The sequence below is a fragment of the Pelodiscus sinensis genome, chromosome 27 (assembly GCF_049634645.1).
Source record: "Pelodiscus sinensis isolate JC-2024 chromosome 27, ASM4963464v1, whole genome shotgun sequence".
Taxonomy (NCBI): domain Eukaryota; kingdom Metazoa; phylum Chordata; order Testudines; family Trionychidae; genus Pelodiscus; species Pelodiscus sinensis.
Genome location: NC_134737.1, coordinates 10,738,890 through 10,760,531, shown reverse-complemented (window position 1 = coordinate 10,760,531; position 21,642 = coordinate 10,738,890). Strand labels below are relative to the sequence as shown.

Here is a 21,642-nt window from a genome sequence, read left to right as displayed (position 1 = left end):
TAGGTTTTGTATTTCTGCTGGTGTTGCACATTCACGCATGCCTCTGTGCACATAACAATTATTCTGCACATGGATGGAAAAAATTAGCTGCAACACTGAAGCAAACTGATTCTTTCCTGTACAGAGCCTTCTGCATACAAGGGCTGGTTTTTCCATCCTGAAAGAATGTTCATGATAAAACCATTTTCTCCATCCCAAACCAAGACAGACCCCCAAATGTCAGTTCTCCATGATCCAGTTATGAGAAGAAAAGCATTTGGGCCAGATTAAGGGGAATGTCACGCTTGGATCATTTTGAAATGGTGCGTCCCGATGTTGACTCCTTTGTTTGCGTTTACACTTTTACGCTCTACAAATGAACTACAATTTCACAATGAAAAGCTCCTTCAAACCACATATTGGAGCTCTGCTTTGAAAATGCCCAAACGGGGACATGTCGGTTTCAGCAACCCAGCATTTTTGGGCCAAAAAAAAAAAAAAAACATAGAATCCTAGAGCTGGAAGAGATCTCAGGAGGTCATCAAGTCCAGCCCCCTGCCCAAGGCAGGACCAATCCCAACCTCTAGGGATGGAGATTCCACCCCCTCCCTAGGGAACCCATTCCAGTGCTTCCCCACCCTCCTAGGGAAATAGTTTTTCCTAATGTCCAACCTAGACCTCCCCCACTGCAACTTGAGACCATTGCTCCTTGTTCTGCCATCTGTCACCATTGAGAACAGCCTCTCTCCATCCTCTCTGGAACCCCCCTTCAGGAAGTTGAAGGCTGCTATCAAATCCCCCCTCACTCTTCTCTTCTGCAGACTAAACAAACCCAAATCCCTCAGCCTTTCCTCATAGGTCATGTCACTGAAAATGTCTCATCCCTGCTGTTTGTCACTGTGATGGGGGCTGGAGATGCCTCAGATGTAAGGGGCTTCCCTGGCAGGTGGAATAGTTCTGGACATAGGCCATGTGCCCAAGGGTCCACTCGGCTCTTCTTAGGTGCTAGTTTGAGCAGAGCTAGTGCATGTACCCCCCTGCAGCTGTAGGGTGTGTTCCTGGAGGGCTGGCACGTGGCCAGGGCATTGCTATACACCTCCTAGTCCCATCTACATGCTATAGGCAGCCTGGTGCCCGTGAGAGCAGCCCCGATGCTGCTCTCACTTGGGGCGTGGTGGCCATTCGGCCCCGGCAGCCTGCGGGCTCAGACGAGCGTGACGGCGCTATTAAGTCTGAGCTGCGATCCGGCATGAAATCCTCTTAAACAATTGGACGTGGGATCAGAGAGGGGCCCAAACTAACCCCTTGACCTCCAAATCCCTTCATGTTCTGATCCAAGCTCTCGGGCTGGCCCCACCTTTGCAGCGGGCCACAGCAGGGACTCTGTGGGAACTGAGGGCACCCCACGCCCTGCAGGATCAGCACTTGATTGATGGATAGAAGAGAAAGGAAACCGCTCTCCCCTCCCTGCACTGAATTTTAGGAGCCAGGCTGTGCTTAGGATCTGCCCAGTGCAGTCGTCTCTCAGGAATCCATCGGAGTAGGACACCATGTTGGCACCCCCTTGGCCCAGACAGGGGGCTGCACAGTCCTCGTGGAGCTTAAAAGCCTATTGTGTTGGGCCAGCCAGATCACCGTGACGTTTTCCTCTTCCGCACTCGGCCCCTGATTTATTGAGCGCTGCTCTGCGGTGGCTTCTCCGCAGAGCAGGATCCGTGCCAGGTTTGAGACAGGCAAGCGCCTTGGTGGCCACCTAGTTGATTTCTCTCTTGGCCAGCTGGTGTAGTGGAGTCCTTCCTGGTCAGGAAACAGACTGGTGCACTCCCCGTGGTTAGTAGGCAGGCGGGACATGGGACAGGTGTGCGCTTGGATGAGCGTTGGGGCTCGGAGATCCAGGGCATCCCCATACAGGGGCCGTGATTCAGTGTTAGTATGACGAGGACTAGTGACAGGGCAGAGGCAAGCTATTGGGAGCCTCTGTGAGCTCCCCTAAACTGAGCCACTGTGATGGGGCAGAAGCGCCAGCTCCCGCTGACTCCTCCAGCCCAGCCCGAACTGCCCCTGTACCAGAGAATGGGGCTCCCCTGCAGGGCACACAGAGGTGACTCTTCTCAGCATAGGGTCCAGTGTGCAGGGAAGAATCCAGGGAGGGAGGCTTGTCATTTTTGCTGCAGCAAAGGGGCTGCAGGGCAGCTGTGAATGTGGCCCTGACAGCCCAGTTTCTAGACCCACCTTCCAAGCACTAACCCAAAGGGCTTAATCTCCAGGGGCGTGGTTCTCCTAGCTCGTGCCTTGCTCAGCCCTGAGTGACATGGCAGTACAGTGCTAGGGTTTTACATCCCCAGGCATAAATGACCATCCCAGGCCTAGGCCACATTAAGCGTAAGCCTCAGCATAGAATAAGGACTTCTTAACCCCTGATAACCTCCTTTCTCTGTGAAAAGTTTCCCTTTGGCCTGTGGCAAACGCTCATTCCTCCTTCCCCTCCCCTTTGCCCGTCTATTGCAACAGCTGCTGACCATGCGGATTCCCTTTTGTTTATTTCCTTCCTTGCACACCAGCAGCGTCACAGCAGGCTTGCCGGCAGCCCCCGGATTAGCACGTCTGCCCAGCCAGGGTGTCCGCAGGGATCCTCTGTAAAGTTTATCCTTGAGGGGTGTCTGGTGTGGGAGGGATGTTCTTCCGGGATGGAGGTCAGCAGGCACAGTGGGGAGGTGAGGTCAGGCTCCTGACAGGGGCCAGAGCCCTGCACAGAGCTCTTGCATGATTTGGGCCTCAAGGTCAGGGATCCCTGCACAACCTAAGACCCAAGGTAAGAGGAGCTGGAAAACTCTGCCAGAGACTTGGCGTCTCTCCCTGGATTGCGTACGTGGCCATGGAAAGTCGCAGAGAATGTAGGAGCAGAGGAGAGGGGCTCAGATACAATTCACTGTGGAAACACCGTCTATTCTGGACAGGGAGTTATAAAAAGAGATTGTATCACTTAGGCTGCATCTAGACTACATTCCTCTGTCGAAAGAGGAATGTAAATGAAGGACTTTGAAATTGCAAATGAAGCGTGGATTTACACACTTCATGCTTCATTTGCATAATGGATTATGATCACTTTTTCAAAAGATTTTTCCGGGAAAAAAAAACCACGGTCTAGATTTGGTTCTTTCGGAAACCCCCTCCCCCCCCCACTACCACCACCTTTTTTTCCGAAAGAACCCTAATGCCTGAAAAAATGAAGTTTACCAGTTCTTTTGAAAAAGGGTGGGTTTTTTCTGAAAGAACCGCACCTAGACTGCGGGTTTTTTTTTTTTCCAAAATGCGTACAGCAAAATAGCTATACCGCTATAGACTGGTCAAGAATTGTTAGAGAAATACAAAAACTGTGTGTAGAGCAACCTAAAGAAGAAGAGCACTAGGTCCTTTGCTTCATCTTCCAGATTCCTAGGCTCCCTGTCAGATTCTTAATCTCAGCTGCAACCCCAGACCATCAATTCAATTTTTCAGGGCTTTACGGTCCTCTTTTTCCCTGTCACTAAGAGGGAATTATTATATCAATAGATTATCTCAACACGGAGATTTTCCTCTCAACCCCCTGCTGTTTTCATCCAAAGCTTTTGCCCATCTTAGCCACCGTCACCATTGTGGCCTTCATTGTGGGCTGCAGTGATTCGCTAATATCCCCTGAGGTATTGTGTGATGAGTTGGATCCCAGGCCCCCATGGGGGTGGGGATGAAAGCAGACAAGCGTTCTTTGTGATCACAGGGATTATTGTGTTGTGACTTTGTTATATCACAGTAGTGCCTAAAGTCGTAAGTTGATACTGGGGACTCATTGCTGTGAGCAAGACACGAGAAGTCATTCTTCCGCTCTACTCTGCGCTGGTTAGGCCTCAGTTGGAGTATTGTGTCCAGTTCTGGGCACCGCATTTCAAGAAAGATGTGGAGAAATTGGAGAGGGTCCAGAGAAGAGCAACAAGAATGACTAAAGATCTAGAGAACATGACCTATGAAGGAAGGCTGAAAGAATTGGGTTTGTTTAGTTTAGAAAAGAGAAGATTGAGGGGGGACATGATAGCCGTTTTCAGGTATCTAAAAGGGTGTCATAAGGAGGAGGGAGAAAACTTGTTCATCTTGGCCTCTGAGGATAGAACAAGAAGCAACAGGCTTAAACTGCAGCAAGGGAGGTTCAGGTTGGACATTAGGAAAAAGTTCCTACCTGTCAGGGTAGTCAAACACTGGAATAAATTGCCCAGGGAGGTTGTGGAATCTGGAGATATTTAAGAGTAGGTTAGATAAATGTCTATCAGGGATGGTCTAGACAGTATTTGGTCCTGCCATGAGGGCAGGGGACTGGACCTCTCGAGGTCCCTTCCAGTCCTAGTATTCTATGATTATGCCCCATTAGTAAGAGACATTCCCTGTCCCGGGGAATCTATAATTGAAGTAGAGAACACAGATGGAAATCAAGGCACAGAGAGATCAAGATGAGGTGGGGTGTATCTAGAAATTGAACCCTTGTGTCCTGAGTCCAAAGTCAGTGCCCTAACCACTTCCTCTTTAGTAAAAGTCATTTCTAGAGGCAGCTTGGGAACCAAATGCCCAAGGCAGCTCTTATCCATGTCATTACTGGTGTAAAATCTGGAGCAACTCTTGATGTCCGTGAATTGGTTCCAGATTTACGCCAGTGCCACTGAGATTAGAATCTGGTCCCTAACTTTAAAAAAACTGACTTACACTGAACACCTCTCTCAGTGATTTTTATCTAGTAAAAGAGTTAGATGGCTGAAGGGGATGGAGAGATGCAGTCACGCCATAATGTAGCATTGCCCATGGGAATTACCTCTCCAGCGCTGTGACTAGAATGTGATTATCCTAAGCAAGGAGGAAGAGTCAAATGGTGGCTGGGGAACTCTGGAAAGGTGGGTTTGTGCATAAAGTACTGGGCTAGGACTTGACAGTCTGGCTCTGCCACACACTGACTGGCCACGGTCATGTCTTCTAGCATATGACCACACTGCATTCCGGAGGGATGACAGCAGCCTTCATGGGCCAAATTGGTGCTAGCTCTCTGAGAAGAGCAATTGTGACCCAGGCTAGCCAGACTACAGTCCCACCTGGCTCCCATGCTGTTATGGCTACCCTGCTGTTTGGAGGGAGCATGTCAGCCAGAGCTAGATCAGGTATGCTGAGACATGCTATCCCCATTGCAGGCTAGATCGCTTTCCCCACATATAACATGAGGATAGCAGAACTACCTGTGTCTTGTCCATTGAGATTGCAACCGCTCCATGAAGCAGGTGGTGTCTTACCAAGCTTTTGTATAGTGCTGCGTAGTAACAGAGGAGTGCATGGCGGGGCGTAGAGGAATATTTCTGACCCCCTGCAGGTGATCTTCCCACACTGTGAAATGAAATACCCTTTTATAGAACATGCGCGCAAATGTTATTCAGGGTCAGAGCCAATGTTCCCTCTAATTTTGTCCATCTGTGTGCACTGAGGTAGGTGCGGATGGGCACCACCAGTACAAACACCTGCTGTCAGCTGTGGGCACTCTGCTAATCAGCTGGGCGACACCTGAATCTCTCCTGGGTGGTTGCCCAAGTGCTAAGCTCTCAGGGAACATTTGTCCAGCCTCTCTCAAATCCAGTGGCAGCCTTCCCTCCCCCCTATTTCATCAGAACCTCACGTGTGCTAACTACGTGTTGCATGAAAACATAAGAACGGCCGTACTGGGTCAGACCAAAGGTCCATCTAGCCTGCCTGTTTGCCGACAGTGGCCAGACCCAGGTGCCCCGGAGGGGGTGGACCGAAGACAATGATCAAGCGATTTGTCTCCTGCCATCCCTCTCCAGCCTCTGACGAACAGAGGCCAAGGACACCATTTTATCCCCTGGCTAATAGCCTTTTATGGATCTAACTTCCATGAAATGATCTAGCTTCTCTTTAAACTCTGTTATAGTCCTAGCCTTCACAGCCTCCTCTGGCAAGGAGTTCCACAGGTTGACAATGCGCTGTGTGAAGAAGAACTTTCTTTTATTAGTTTTAAACCTGCTACCCATTAATTTAATTTGATGTCCTCTAGTTCTTCTATTTAGGGAACTAATAAATAACTTTTCTTTATCGGCCCTCTCCACACCACTCATGATTTTATAGACCTCTATCATATCCCCCCTCAGTCTCCTCTTTTCTAAACTGAAAAGTCCCAGTTGCTTTAGCCTCTCTTCATATAGGACCCATTCCAAACCCTTGATCATTTTAGTTGCCCTTTTCTGAACCCTTTCTAAAGCCAAAATATATTTTTTGAGGTGAGGAGACCACATCTGTACACAGTATTCAAGATGTGGGTGTACCATAGTTTTACCCAAATCTTTCTTTGCCCGGCACCCCCTCCGTGCCCCCGGCTCTATGTGAGACACAGGCACCCGCTTCTATGTTGAGAAGGCGCCATTGGGATCATCTGCTCTGACTTTTTGTTCCACAGAACCAAACTGTAAATCCTGTGTCTGTAGGAAGCTACTTTCAAGCCCCTTCATTCCAACAGTCATGCAGGTCACAGAACTTTCCTAGGATAATCCCAACCGCAGATCTGCTAGAAAAACATCCCATCTTGATCTGAAAATTGTCAGTGATGAAGAATGCACCCCAACCCCTGGCAAATTGTTCCAATGGCTAATTACTCTCGCCATTGAAAACGCAGGCCTTATTTCCAGTCTGAGCTACAGCCATCCATCTCAATTTTAAATTGTCAGCCAAAGGAAAGTAGGGAACTAAGGCGGAAGGAACCGCCTTAAGCGGGCAGGGAGCTGGATGAGCGAATAGGTCTTTTCCAGCTCTCATGCTTGAGTCAGGCATGTCAGAGGGACATCTGTGGATTCAATGCAAAGCGAAGACGTGAATATATCCAGGGTAGACGTACCCATGTTAGTTTTTATCGAGTCAGCCTCGGTAACAGTAATAGTGAAGGCCTTGCAGCACGGACTAGACTCTTGAATCTACACCCAGGGTCCCCAGGTGTATTTGTATCTGGGTTGCTAACCCCTTACTGTTACTGCTCACCTAGACTATGTCTATACTGCACAATTATTTCGGAATAACAGCCATTATTCCGAAATAACTATGTGAGTGTCTACACAGCAATTCCACTGTTTGGAAATAATTTCGAAATAACGGACGGCCTATTCCGACTTCTGTAAACTTCATTCTACGAAGAATAATGCCTATTCCAAAATACAGTAGACTTCCGATAATCCAGGACCTATGGGACCTAGGTGGTGCCGGATTATCAATATGCCGGACTATCAGGAGGTACTATAAGATGGTTTTATATATATATACACATACACACTGTATACATTATATACTGTATATAAAGTGTTCTTAATCCTTTTTATTGTACATACTGTATGCAGTATATTGTAATATTTTAGTTTTTTTTAAAGCCTTTTTTACCTTTTTGCTCAGTTCAGCTGCTGCCACTGTTACCTTGTGACTCATTTTTTGCTGAAGCTCACTCACTAGGCTCTTGCCATTTTGATGCCAGACTATTGGGCTGTGTCTAGACTGGCAAATTTTTCCGGAAAATCAGCAGCTTTTCCGGAAAAACTTGCCAGCTCTCTACACTGGCCACTTGAATTTCCAGAAAAGCACTGACGATCTCATGTAAAATCATCAGTGCTTTTCCGGAAATACTATGCTGCTCCCGTTCGGGCAAAAGTCTTTTTCCGAAAGACTTTTGTGCAAAAGGGCCAGTGTAGACAGCATAGTATTGTTTTCCGCAAAAAAGCCCCGATTGCGAAAATGGCAATCAGGGCTTTTTTGCAGAAAAGCGCGTCTAGATTGGCCACAGACGCTTTTCCGTAAAAAGTGCTTTTGTGGAAAAGCATCCTGCCAATCTAGACGCGCTTTTCCGAAAATGCTTTTAACAGAAAACTTTTCAGTTAAAAGCATTTTCGGAAATTCATGCCAGTGTAGATGTAGCCTTGGAGTTTTACTGTAGCTATTTCAAAATAAGGCCTGTGTAGACGCTCCACCTCTGTTATTTTGAAATAGCCCCTTGCCAGGGCCATTCTAAGTTATTCCTCCGGGGGCTCTAAATTGAGAGAGCACGTCTGCATTAGGGAAGCCTGCTGCGGACTAATTTTGAGGCTTCCTTACAGTATAGACACGCTATTTCAGAATAACTGTTCCGGAATAGCTTAGTCCGAAATAACTACAGTGTAGATGTAGCCATACTGGGCTAAACTCATCCCTTCATTTCGCAACAGGGATGCTCTGTGTCTGTTTTCTCTAGGTCAGCAGCATGGTCTAGTGCAGTGGTTCTCAGCTAGGGGTACCAGTTCCCATGGAGGTACACAGAGATTTTGCAGGGAGGACACCAACTCATCTAGAGATTTGTCTAGTTTTACAACAAGCTACAAAAAAAAGCGCTAGTGAGGTCAATACAAATTAACATTTCACACAGACAGTGACTTTATACTGCTCTATATACAATACACTGAAATGTAAGGGCGATATTTATATTCCAGTTGATTTATTGTATAATTAGATGATAAAAATGAGAAAGTAGTCATTTTTCAGTAATAGCGTTCTTAAACACTCTTGTATGTCTGATCTTATAAGCAAGTAGCATAAGTGAGGTGAAACTTAGGGTACATGAGACAAATCGGACTCCTGAAAGGGGTACAGTAGTCTGGAAAGGTTGAGAGCTGCTGATCTAGTAGAGGACTACAGTGACTGGGGGGGCAGGTGGTTTTCTACTCCTGGTTCTGCCACTGACTGACTGAGTGGCCTTTGTTGAGTCACTTTCCCCTTTCTCAGGTCAATTTTCCACTCTGTAAACAACTTTTTCTTTGCAAATTGCTTTGAGATTTACAGATGAAAAATGTTGTGTGAGGGCCAGCTGGGGTTGGCTTGCAGCACCTCCGCCATCCTGCTTTCCAGCGCGGTTGTTTTCATTGAGCTGATATTCGCGAACTTCACATGTCTGAAAGTGAAAGCACCTAACCTGCTTCACAAAAGCACTAGTACACACGTACCCATCTGCCCAGGCCCCTGGGCCAAACATATCAGAAGAATGATTTTAGAACCACCTGGCTGTCTGTGAAGTTGGCAAGCTAAGATCTGTCCCCAAACACCTGCAGTGTTGCGCAGCCTGGCAAAGGTGAGCAAATATCCCTCTGCTGATTGCATCCAGCTTTGTGAAAGCCAAAGCTACCCCAGGGGGAGCAGAGAGCCTTTTGAAAGGGAAGCAGGCGAGAGGGGAAAAACAATAGCCTAGTGGAACTTTTACGAAACGTGATGCCAAAAATGAATTAGGGGGAAGCGGAGTTGTTTTCCTGGAATGCTGATTGCAAAAGCAAGCATGTGTATGTTTGTGTGTTGCTTTTTCCTTTCTCTCTTTAAACGCTCCCACCCCCGCACACTTGCCTCAGCTGTCAGCTGTATATAACCGGTGCCTGCCAGGAATTTCCAATAAAGTCAGGTGACTCCCCTGCTCTCTTCCCTGCCCTCCCCAGTTCCATGTTCCGAGGCTGGACTTTTGAACCTAGGCTGCATTGTAGGGAGCCAACCGGACTGAATAGACCGTGACAAAGTGGGATACTCCTACCAAATCGAACTGCTGGGGTAAACGCCATCCTGGAAGGGCAGGTGCTGATGGGTGAGTGTTTGGTTGCGAAGTACGTGTCATACACTTGGTACAGGCTGCCTTTAGGATGGGATTAATAACCGCTTCTTGGATTTTGCAAACAGGGGAAGGGAGATGGCTTAGTTCTCCGAATTTAACCTGCCTTGCTGGTGTAGATCGGCTAGTGGGAAGGGAACGTAAGAAGAGCTGGAATCTGGGGGGATGGGCTGAAATGAAAATTTGAGAAGAGTGCATTAGGCTGTGTAAAGATGAGGCTAATTTCTTTCCAGAAGCTCTGGAAATCCTGTAGCTGACTGGTATGCTGCTTCTTTATTATTCATTATGTATCTGTAGTATAAGGCACGGCCCCATTGCGCTAGAGTAGGACAAACAGACAGTCCTAGCTCCAAAGAGTCCACGGGTTAGAAGACCAGAGACAACCAGTGGCGACAGTAGGACAGAAATGCAGTGACACCTGGCTGTTGAATGGCGGTGTGGATTTGATGAGAACAGTGTGGTTGTGCAAACTAAATCCCAGAGATAGGCAGAGCCAGGGCTATGTGGGGATCTCCCAGGTTTTGCTGGCTGGGGATTTGCTTTGCAAAACCAGGGTTTGGTCCTGTCCGGATCCCGATTTATCCAGACCTCAGTGATGATGGTGCAGGGAGCTGGCTGGATAACTATTTTGGGGGCAATATCCTCCGCAAGTAGAGATTTACTCCAGCGGAGGCAGGAGATGCCAGGTTGGGTGCATTTCCGACGAGCCCTGCCTGTAACCAAGCTAATTACTTCCTTAGGTAATGCTTTTTTGGTGCTCAGTTGTTACAGTAAAGCCCTAGCTTGATGGATGGGGGCTGTAGACATGGGCCTGCTCTGACAGACCCCCCCCCCCCCCCTTCCCAGCCACAGATGCTGGAATGTGTGAAATCTAGCTTCTGCTCGGGACGTGGTAGGTCAGGGCCCCCTCTTTGCTGTCCCGTTGTCTGTCAATTTGTGCATCCGCTCTAGGATGTGGTCGCTGCGCTGCTAATTGAGAGAGGCTCTGGGGAGCCCTTCTTGAAAGTGCTCCTGGGGGCGGTGTCTGGGAGGAAGGGACGGTCTGTGTGCCTCTGACTCGCAGCTACAGTGAGGCGGATTCCTCTGGCCCTCACACTGGTCTAAATCCAGAGTAACTGCAGTGGTGTCCGTGAACTAGCTCTGGATGAGGGATGTTAAAAATCAGTAACTGTGTAACCCCTCCAAATCTCAGCGGTTTCACACGGACACACGCTGCACCGCGGGCTCTGAATCTTAAAGCTTAGCTTTATACCGCAGAGACGGCAGCGAAGCCCCATTCCCAGGCAGGCAGCCAGCCAGCCCCCCACTGGCCAGGCTCCTGGGGAGGAGGTTTCGCTGCCAGAGCAGAGCCACCTCGTTGGGAGCGCAGCTGGCAGCCATTCCCACCTGGCTCCCGCGGAGGAGGCTTCGTTGCTCTGCTGCAATGAAGCCACCTCCCTAGGAGCCAACGGAGTTAATGACACCATTAACCGATAATCTTATTGGATAAGCCAGGAGTGGGGAATCAGTCGGGGACAACACACAAGTGAGAGGAACCCCCACTGACGTGGCCCCTGACTGAGAAGGAGAAAGGAGATCCCCACAATCCCCTCGCACACCAGAGCCTAGAGGGGCCCAGCCTAGTAGGTTTTGTAGGCTCCAGCCCCACAGAGATGGAGGACGGGGATAAATGGTAAATTGGTTAAACTCTAACATCCCTTTTCTGGATTTAAACCACAGTCAACAAAATTCCAGTCCGGCCTAATCCATGTAACTGGGCACTAGGAAAAGGGGAGCTACAGCAGAAGGCAAAGCCTTCCCCTTCCAGAACAGTAGCCTGTCCCAAGTGGTCTCATCCCAGGCCACGAGCCTCGCTACAGAGAGGGTAGGCGGAGCAGAACAGGTTCCGTTGCATCATGAGCCTTCCTTTGGCTCAGCTAGTGTTGGCCCAGAACGGTGGCGTGACGCAGAGAAATATCCTGGAGCTAAAGCGGAATGAAAAAGTTAAAAGACGTGAGTGTCTCCATGAGGTTTCATGCACCTAAGCAAAGGATAATTCAAAGACAGAGCATTTGGCATACGGCAGCCAAATGCTCTATCTTGCTGTGGAGTATGTTGCTAAATCATATGGAATGCTTACTCAGCTATCTGATGGTCACTGTTCCTTCGCACTTTCTCCCAAACACCAAGCAATGGCAGGCAGAGGAAATCAGGTTTTTAGCTGCCTATCAATCCAGGCTAATGCAATTTCAACCCTTCCTCACTATGTCCTGCTGCTTTACAAGCAGCTGAATAAATCTTCCGATACAGCGCATTGCATCTTTGCCTCCTGTCCACGAGGGACGTTGGCACCAGCCATAAACTTGATGAACATCAGATTCTTTCAGGAAGGGGAATCCAAGATAAAAGGGTTTTCTTTCCCTTCCTGCGTCTGATGAAGTGAGTTGCAGCTCACAAGAGCTTATGTCAGAATGAAATGGTTAGCCTTTAATGTGCCCTCAGACTCCTTGTTGTTTTTGTTGAAACAACAGACCAACTCGGCTACCTCTGAAACCTGAGGAGAAGGAGGACACAGAGAACCGAGTTGATTCTTGGCATTGTGCCCTCCACAGGCCGCTGTTCTTTCACTTTGGGCCATGGTCAAGAGGAGAGCAGAAAAAGCAGATTAAAAACTCATTGAGTGGTAATGTAGCACCTGCTTGGCTGTGCCCAAAGCGTCTGAGTTGAAATACAGGGAGGGCCTTATCTCAAGTCTAGGAAAATGCTTGAATTGACTCTTGATGAACATTGAATCCAGCCCAAAAACAGCCTCCCTCAGCAGGAGCTGGGAATAATTCTGGTGCTAGAACGAGAAACAAAAGAGAAGGGAGATTCTAATAATGTTTGAAAGGAGGGAATTTAGGGTTGGTGAAATGAGATTGGTCCAGTGTCCCCTGTAAGCTGAGTGCTTGGGTGGCTGCTCGGGAGAAATTCAAATGCTGCCTGGTTGATTAGCAGAGCGCCCACAGCTAGGTTTGTGGTTTCTCCTGGTGGTGCACACTTGCACATGCCTGGGTGCACGTAGAAAAATTTATCCTGACCGTAGGTGGAAAAAATCTGCATATGGATGGAAAAGTTTAGAGGGAACATTGGACAACTCTGGAGGCCTCTGCTGAGCCACAAAGCAGGGGCAGAGCTTAGGGCAAACTTTTCCCACACTGCCACAGCCAGTGCACCACATGCCAGAGCCCAGAGAAAGAGGGGGATTTAACCTAACCAATCAGCTCCCTTGTATTGCGGGGGGCAGCCTTCAGAGTGTTGTGAGGCCAAAGATTAAAGGGAAATGGTGTGGTAGTCTAGGATTTGCAAGAAAAGTCGGTCTGTGAATCTGTAGCTATCTAATCTATGGGCCATATCCTCAGCTCCTAACCTGCATCTGCTGCTTTGCTGATTTATACCAGCTGACTATCTACCCCAAATGTGTCTGCTCATGGATCTATCTGCTCTGGCACGTGACTTTATCAACAGACAGACATTTTCTATTTATTTTTGCCCAACTAAAGCATGTTTAGAACCCATCCTTGGCTGCAGGATCGAGTAGGAACTGGCGGCTAAACTGCTAGGGTTGCCTGGTGTCTGGTATTGACTCAGACAGTCCAGTATTTTCGCCTCTTGTCTGGTAAAAAATTCAGAAAATACCTAAAATGTCCGGTATTTTCTGATGTTTTTCCCAGCCAGGACGCGAAAATACCGGGTGCTTACTTGGTTCCGCAGGGGAGCTGTCTGTCCCGGAGCAGGAAGACAAGACAGCAAAAAGCCTCAAAGGCATTTTTTTTTTTTTTTTTTTTTTTTTTGCTCAATAACTGGTTTCTCTCCCCCCCCCCCCCCTTTTTTTTTTTCAAAAATTTTTCCCCAGTGTTCGGGGTGGTTGTTTTTTTTTGGGAGGGAGGGGAAGGGTTCAGTATTTTTGGTTAAACCATCTGGCAACCTTATAAACCGCCGGTTCTGGTTTTGGCCTCTGAGCTGAATGCAGCAATTGTATATAAACAAGCAAGCTAAACCATGGGCAGGAAATTAGATGCTTAGAAACAATTTTACTTTGTTTCCTAAAGTGTGTTTAACTGGATTAAACTAATGTCTTGATTTGAAATACAAGGCCAGACACTGTCTATCTATATTTCTGCCCTGTCACTGTAGAATCTGAGCAGTAAGATTTTTTTTTTATTTTTTTTTTGCCTTGCGAAGAACCTAGTAGAAAGCGAGTAAGGACTTCAGGCTTTGGCCTCTATAATTGATTTATTGTGCGTCTGTATTGTAAAGTGACAAATTAATAACATAAACTGCTTGAGTTGTTGGAATGTAACCACTAAGCCTGTGTGCACTTAGGTAGCCCTCTGCTGGCTACAGGCTGTCTTGTCACATCTCTGTGCCTTGGGCAATGTTGTCCTCTGAAGCTGTGCTTCTCACGCTTTTTTTCTGGCGACCCAGTTGAAAAAAACTGTTGATGCCTGTGACCCAAGGGACCTGGGGATGGGGAGTTTGGGGGGAGGGGCAGAGGTAGAGGGTTGTGTGGAGGACTCAGGGTATGGAAGGGGGCTCTGGGCTAGGGCATGGGGTTGAGGTGTGGGGAAGGGACTAGGTTGTAGTTCAAGCTCTGGGGTGGGGTCAGGAATGAGGGGCATGGAGGGGGGCTCTGGGTTTGGGGGATCTCAGGGCTGAGGCAGGGGATTGGGGCATGGCCTTCCCTCTTGTGGCTCTTGGTCAGAGGCATAGTAGGGGGGCTATTGCAGGCTTCCTGCTTCTCCCAACCACACTGCACCCCGGAAGCGGCCAGCAAGCTATCGGTCCATGCAGCTATCGCCCACAGGCACCGCCGTCCCAGCTCCCATTGGCCAGGAGCTGGAGTTGCTGCTGGTGACTCCCAGGGGGCAGCGCGGTGCGAGAACATAGCGGGATTAGCCCAAGGTGTGGTTTTCAAGAAGCAGGTCAAGACCTACCCTTAGCTTGGCAGCACCACTGATGGGACTTTTCATGGCCTGGTCAGGTGTCTGACCAGAGCCACCAGAGTCCCTGGGTGGCTGAGTAAGGTGACCAACCAGCCAGTATTAGGTCACACCCCACCCTTTAAAAGCCACTGCTGTGAAGTAAGGATGTAAAATCCTGTTTGGTTAATTGGTTAAATGTTAAGCTTACCAGTTAACTGATTACCGTCTTTTAGCGATATAACCCGAACCCAAATATTTTTTTCTGAGTTAAAAAAATCGTGTATACCCCACACACGAGTATCGCCAGCCACTCATTGCCCGGTTCCTGCGCAGCCGGATGAGCGCTCCTCCTGCCCCTTCCTACAGCTGCGGAGGAACCGGGCAGTGAGCTGGTGTGTTTAAAAAAAAAAAAATGTTGTATACCCCGCACCCAAGTATAACCCGCGGGGGAGGGAGTGGGTTTGTAAAAACGAATATAACCCGCAGGTTATATTTGCTAAAATATGGTAAATGGGGGTAGGCGCAGGGCCAGTCGTGGCAGCTCCTGCCCCTGGTTACCATGGGAGGGGAGCCAGTAACTTCCTTCCTACCCCTCCGGTGCTGCTTCCCGGCCCGCATGAGGCTACCCCCTCCCACAATGCACCACTCCCAAGTACCAAGTAATTGGTTACCTGTTCACATCCCTACTCTAAAGCAGGCTCTGACTTTAGGACCTGACATATTAAATTATCCTACGTGTGTCTGGATAGTAGGCTTTTCTAAATGCTGGAGAATTTTCTCCCTTCTAATAATTACATGGGAGATTACTTGCAGGAAGTACAAAACTCACACTTTCTCTCTCTCCCTCCCTCCCTCCTGTGTTTTTATCCAAGCTGAACATTTTTAAGATTTTTTTTTCAAACAACCAAAATTCTGAGAAAACTCTCAAGGATTTTGATGAGAAAAAGAGGAGGAGATTCACAAATAATATTTGTTTTCAGATGAGCAAAAATTTCAAACATTTTGCAATTTTGTCAAAAAATGTGAGGGAGGGCCCAAGTTCTAAAAATATTTCCCCCTCTTTAATTTTGGATCATCTCTTATTTGTAATTGTAGAGTCACTTTTTTGCTACATGGGTGGCATCTCACTTTCTTGTGAGGGAAAATAAATCCCAGCAATTTTTAAGGAGAAAATTTGGAGGATTAAAATTGATTTGTAACTCTCAACGCTTTTGGTTTTTTGCATGACCTAAATATCTTTCACTGCTTGTGGTAACTTAAGCAATAGAGGGGATTGATTTCTAGGCTCCCGTATTTAAGACACTCTGAGAGACGCTGCTGGTGACTCATTGTAGGCTCATGAAACTGTTTCAGAGTGCCAGCAAATAAAAACCGCCCCTTTTCCTCCATGCAGCTCTTGTTCAGAGTTTTGCTGAAGTGTAAACACTAACAGCCTGATGAAGTTGTTTTTTGCTGCCACACATTGGGATGTGAAGGTTGCTAGGACAGGAAGCGCATTGTGTCCATTGTGTTCCAGCCTTGGAATGTCTCCAAAGCAATACAGGCGGGTTTGAAATCATGTTTTGTTCTTCGGTTTGAAAGGTGATATATGACCAATCTATTAACAAACAAACAAAAACCACTCTAAGGAGCAAAATAGTCTGTAAAAAAAAAAAATAGATGCAACTCAGAAATGGTAAATGCTTCTGTTTGTTTTTTCTAGATTGGCTCTAAAGACATACATTCATCCTAGCTTGAAGAACTCTCAGATAAATGGCTCAGAATTGTGTCTTCCGAAAGTAAGTGTATCTGTGTAACTATATGGCAAAAATCCCATTCTGTGGCTTGAAGTGACAGTAGAATTGGTGGGGGAAATAAATCCTCGGAAATGTTTGAATTTAAACCCCTCTGCTTGGGCACAGTGGAGGGGAAGAAATTTTCCCCAGAGGGGACTGTCTGTCTCATCCCTCCATGGGAATGAGTGTAAATTCCCTTAGTCCAGTTCATCTCACTCGAACAAGTCCTCAATGCAAAAACCAGGTTCAGGGATTTAATTAATGGGAGAACAGAAGGAAAGTGTGTGTTTGTTTTGACTCTCCTGGTATTTTCAAGCCAAAGAACGTGTTAGATGGAGAATCTACTGCCACTAAAAGCAAATCAGAGCGTACAATATTCATTTCCAATTCAATGCCACATCGCAAAGAGGGAGAATGACCTAGTGGTTAGACTACTTGCCTGGGCGTTGGGAGACTATTTGCAATACCCCGACTCCTCCACAGGCTTCCTGCGTGATCTTGGCCAAATCATTTAATCTCTCTGCACCTCTATTCCCCAACTGCAAGCTGGGCAGAACTGCTCTTCCCTCCCTTGTGGGGATGTTTGTGAGGATAAATGCATCAAAGACAGCAGCATGCTCAGATGCTGGGGTAATGGGGACCATTAGATAGATAAAAACATAAGAATGGCCGTACTGGGTCAGACCAAAGGTCCATCTAGCCCAGTAGCCTGTCTGCCGACAGTGGCCAGAACCAGGTGCCCCGGAGGGGGTGGACCAAAGACAATGATCAAGCGATTTTTCTCCTGCCATCCATCTCCAGCCTCTGACAAACAGAGGCCAAGGACACCATTTCTATCCCCTGGCTAATAGCCTTTTATGGACCTAATCTCCATGAAATGATCTAGCTTCTCTTTAAACTCTGTTATAGTCCTAGCCTTCACAGCCTCCTCTGGCAAGGAGTTCCACAGGTTGACTACGCACTGTATGAAGAAGAACTTTCTTTTATTAGTTTTAAACCTGCTACCCATTAACTTCATTTGGTGTCCTCTAGTTCTTCTATTATGGGAACTAATAAATAACTTTTCTTTATTCACCCTCTCCACACCACTCATGATTTTATAGACCTCTATCATATCCCCCCTGAGTCTCCTCTTTTCTAAACTGAAAAGTCCCAGTTGCTTTAACCTCTCTTCATATGGGACCCATTCCAAACCCCTAATAGTTTTTGTTGCCCTTTTCTGAACCCTTTCTAAGGCCAAAATATCTTTTTTGAAGTGAGGAGATACTTCTATTCACACTGTTCATACACCATGTTTTCCATGGACTTCCATTGACTTGACTCCACGTAATGTTTTACCCCAGGATGGAGTATATCTAGAGGTAGGAGGAGATTTGGGAGCTATTTATCATCTTAGCTGTAGATTGTTGTCTGTGTTAATGTCATTTCTGTTCCATCTTGGCCTAGAATATCCTGACCCCAGTCTCTTTTAGGAAGGGGGAGGGAAACCTTTGCTGGTGTCCTAGTGTTAATGACAAGGAATGTTCTGGTTTGAGGTTTCTCTCGGGGTAGGAGGTGGAGAAGCTTCCTGAGGAAGGGGAGGAGGTGGATTTTGCTGACATCTTTGGGTGAGAATGTCCTTCAAAGGGAGTTCCAGAGTACACTTTATTAATAGTCCCACTGGCAGGGAATGTCCTAATCTTAGGACAATTTGAGAAAAGCACATAGTTTTAGCAAATTGAGATTATTACCCTAACACTGGGTTACTTTCAAGCGCGTCACCTTTGGTGCTTGGTGTTAGCTGTGTCCTCACCTAGCTAATCATTGACCCGATAGCTCTCCCGACTCCTCTTCCCCACCCCTGATTTAAATTGGATCCCAAGCCCTGGAGCCCAGCCATGTGCATGCATGGGGGTGGGGCTTGCACGTGCCTTCAATGTATAACTCTCCCAGCTTCTCTTGGGCTGGAAAGTGGTATATGTAGGAGGACAGAGGGAGCCACTGTAGCCCCAGGACAGCTCCACCAACCAGCAGGAAGGGAGTTGGAAGCAACTTGCCCGTGTTTTCTCAAACTCTCTATTTATCCTGTGTTTTGCAGAGGCCTTCTCTGTGGGGCACTGAGAAACCAGAAGACCACGAGGTGACAGAGCAGTGAAGAGCCAGGCTCAGCGTGTGCACCCTTGGTGCTGACCAACTCAAACCTGTCTTCTGGTCGCACCCCGCCGACACACACCGGTGCACGGCTGCTAAAAAAAAGAGGGCGCTTCCTTCAAGGAGTGTGTTGTGCGTGGCCCAAGCGCAAGTGGGGCCACAGGTCTCCGGACAGCATGGTGGTGCAGAACAACCTGGACGCTGGGCCTCCCCGGAAAGGGGTGCTCTTGGAGCCCTTCCTCCACCAGGTCGGAGGCCACATGAGCATGATGAAATATGACGAGCACACGGTCTGCAAGCCCCTCATCTCGCAGGAGCAGTGGTTCTACGAGTCGCTCCCCACGGCGATGAAGCAGTTCACGCCTCAGTACAAAGGTAAGGAGGAGCTGGGTGATCCGGGAGAGAAGGGGGGGTTGGGGGAGAGGAGGTTATCTAATGTGTACTCATGATCAGCGTTCCCTGTAAGCTGTGAGCTTGGGCAGCTACCTAGGAGAGATTCGGGCGCTGCCCAGCTGATTAGCAGAGCACCCACAATCGGCAGCATGTGGTGCACATCTCTACATGCCTCGGTGCGCATAACACAACTTATTCTGCACCCGTATGGAAAAAATGAGAAGCGACATTGGTCATCATGATCCAAAGAGAGGTGGGAAGATGTTAGCTCCTTATAATCTCATTAACCCTTTCCTTCCCTTAATGAGACACAGGGCTTAATTCTCTTCTGGCTCCAGGTATAATCCCATTGGCTTCCAGGAAGTCACTCTTCCTTTTCCCCTAGTGTAAGAGGAGTTTCTGAACCTGTCAACATAATTCCAAAATGTGATCTAAGCCCTGAGCTTCTTTACTCCACGTTGACTCATGGTAACTCCCATTAGTTTCAGTGAATGTTATGCCTAAGGTTACGATTTTGCTGTGACTTCAGGACCTGCAGATGTAACTGATTTTCTTAGCTGAGAAACTTACATCACGTTCTATCTATTGAGTTCTCTAGTTCTTTCTGATTGCAGTGGGGCTGAAAACAATGCAAGAATATCCTTTCTTGTTGTATTTTGGCTCTTAATCCCTACTGGAAGTGAGTGATATATTGCACAGAAAAAAATTAAATGTTACCCTAATATTTTATCCTTCAATTGTAGTGGAATCGCTGAGGAGCTAATTATCGGGGGGCTGGGGAGAGTAGAAGATCTGCTCTTGGGAATCTCCAACACTTAGAAGACTTTCTCAACATTCTTAGCCATACAGGATGGGGTTCTTCTGCACACTTTCTTTGAGTCTTGTGATCACTGTGCAGAAAGTCGTGTGGGTTACTAAGATCAGCCTTTTTATCTTAGCTTCTAAAAACTGGCAGATCATCGCTGATGTCTAAATCTGGCATCTTTCTTACAAAGAATGCTCCTCTTCCACCACCAGCATTGGGCTAGAAGCCAGAATCAGGGGTGGAAGTGGCCAGTGCGATGCAGGAAGTCAGACTAGCTGGTCCTAGTGGTCTCTTCTGAGTCTGCCAAGCAGTGACTTTTAACAAGAGGAGTAAGTGATTAAAGCCTCAGTCCTCGCCAATAGGAGTCCTTCAGGTAACAGGGTTTTGGCTGGACTCTATTGCTGGGGAAGTGTCACTCACCAGAAATGGGAATTCCAGTGGTAGTGAGTCATTTGAAGGTTAAGTGTTCACAGGGCAATCCCTACCGACAGGCAAAACATGCAGCTGTGTAGGGCACACAAAATTTGGGGCACCAAATTGCCTGAAATTTCTTGGTGCCCTATGCAGCCCCCTGCTGCCTATGGGCTCCACTCCTCCCCCCCAGTTGTGGGCGGAGCCCGTAGGCAGCATCCCCTGGCATCTCTGTGGCTCAGCACTGGTCTCGCCTCCCCCATCCCTTCCCCCCCCCCCCCCGGGAAGGCATCAACCCTCATGGGCAGGCGGACTGAGCTGGGGGAAGTTGAGCAGCAGGAGGCTAAAGCAGCGGGGTCACCCTTTGGGATCTACGGGTAGATCTTGGAGCCTTTGGCCAAGAGGCTGTCAAGTGCTGGCACTTCAGCTGCCCCTCTCCCCACTGCTGTGCCTCTCCTGCCCTTTGCCTTGGAGCTGCCCCTCAGGAGCCTCCCTCCCCTAGGGTCCCCCCTTGCCCACTCTGTATCCTATCTCCTCACAGCAGAGAGGGGGCACAGCAGGGAGTTTGCTGGCTGCTTTAGGGAATGGTGCAGGGCCAGGGTAGGGGTGAGCCTGCCTTCGGCCCGCTGCACCATCACCCAGGAGCCACCTGAGGCAAGCAGTGTCCAGCTGGAGCGCACATCCTGCAACCCTCCCCAGACATGAACCCCCTCCTGCATCCCAAGCAGGAGCACCCCTGCATCCAAACGCCCTCCCAGAGCTTGCCCCTAGAACTCCCTCTGGTACCCCAACTGCCTGCCCCAAGCTCAGCTCAGAGCCCCTCTCTCACTCCAGAGCCTGCGCCCCAACCCTCTGCCCCAGCCTGGTGAAAGGGAGGGAGGATGGGAGAGGGAGTGAGGAGGGGCAGAGCCTTGGAGAAGGAGGTGGGGCAAGGGTGTTTGGGTTTGAGGTAGATGCCGGATTGCACTTAAATTCAAACAGTGATCTCGTGCTTAGAAAGGCTGGAGACTGCTAGGCTAACGAGAAGCAGCGCTTTCTCTTTAAGAGCACCGCTTCTCTTTGGCTGGCCGTGCAGCCGCTTGCTGCTCCTCCGATCTGCCCCTCTATCCTGGCCCTGCTTCCGGCTGCCAGCTCTCCCAGACCAGATGTCAGTGCAGTAAATGCTGACCAATCTGTCTGGTCCTGGGAAACTGGCGACCCCTTTTCCCCACAGCTTCTGGTCGGTACCGCTGCTGGGCTGTATAAGGCACCAGCACTGGTCGGGATGGGTCTGACTGTTCATGCAAGGAGCACGGGAGCCAGGGAAAGAAACTGAAGATAAGAATGGATCACTGCTTTGTTCTTTTGTATCTGTGAGACAAGACTGGGGCATAAGGGTGACTCAGGCGAAAAGGAACAGAAAGGGGAAACAAAGTCTGGGCCCTCAGGATGGGATGAAGGTCGTAAGCATCATGTGAGGAACTTTGCTCCTATAGGTTGTCTCTTCTCTTGGGTGCTTAAGGGCTTTCAGGAGAGAGCCCCAAAGTGTTT

The 21,642-nt window shown here is 48.4% G+C and overlaps 1 protein-coding gene across 3 annotated transcripts in view; it reads left to right on the top strand.

Annotated features, from left to right (window-relative positions):
* Window positions 1-21,642, top strand: part of IP6K3 (inositol hexakisphosphate kinase 3) — a 51,552-nt gene that overhangs the window by 4,766 nt on the left and 25,144 nt on the right. The window contains exons 1-3 of one of the 3 annotated variants that reach the window (XM_025182735.2): window positions 9,455-9,631; window positions 16,301-16,376; window positions 18,451-18,878. In XM_025182735.2, the coding sequence (XP_025038520.2) occupies window positions 18,680-18,878 (199 nt within the window). In that variant the 5' untranslated portion in view covers window positions 9,455-9,631; window positions 16,301-16,376; window positions 18,451-18,679. Of the gene's footprint in view, window positions 1-9,454; window positions 9,632-16,300; window positions 16,377-18,450; window positions 18,879-21,642 lie in introns of those variants that run through there. The other 2 variants (XM_025182736.2, XM_025182737.2) reach the window with 2 other exon arrangements.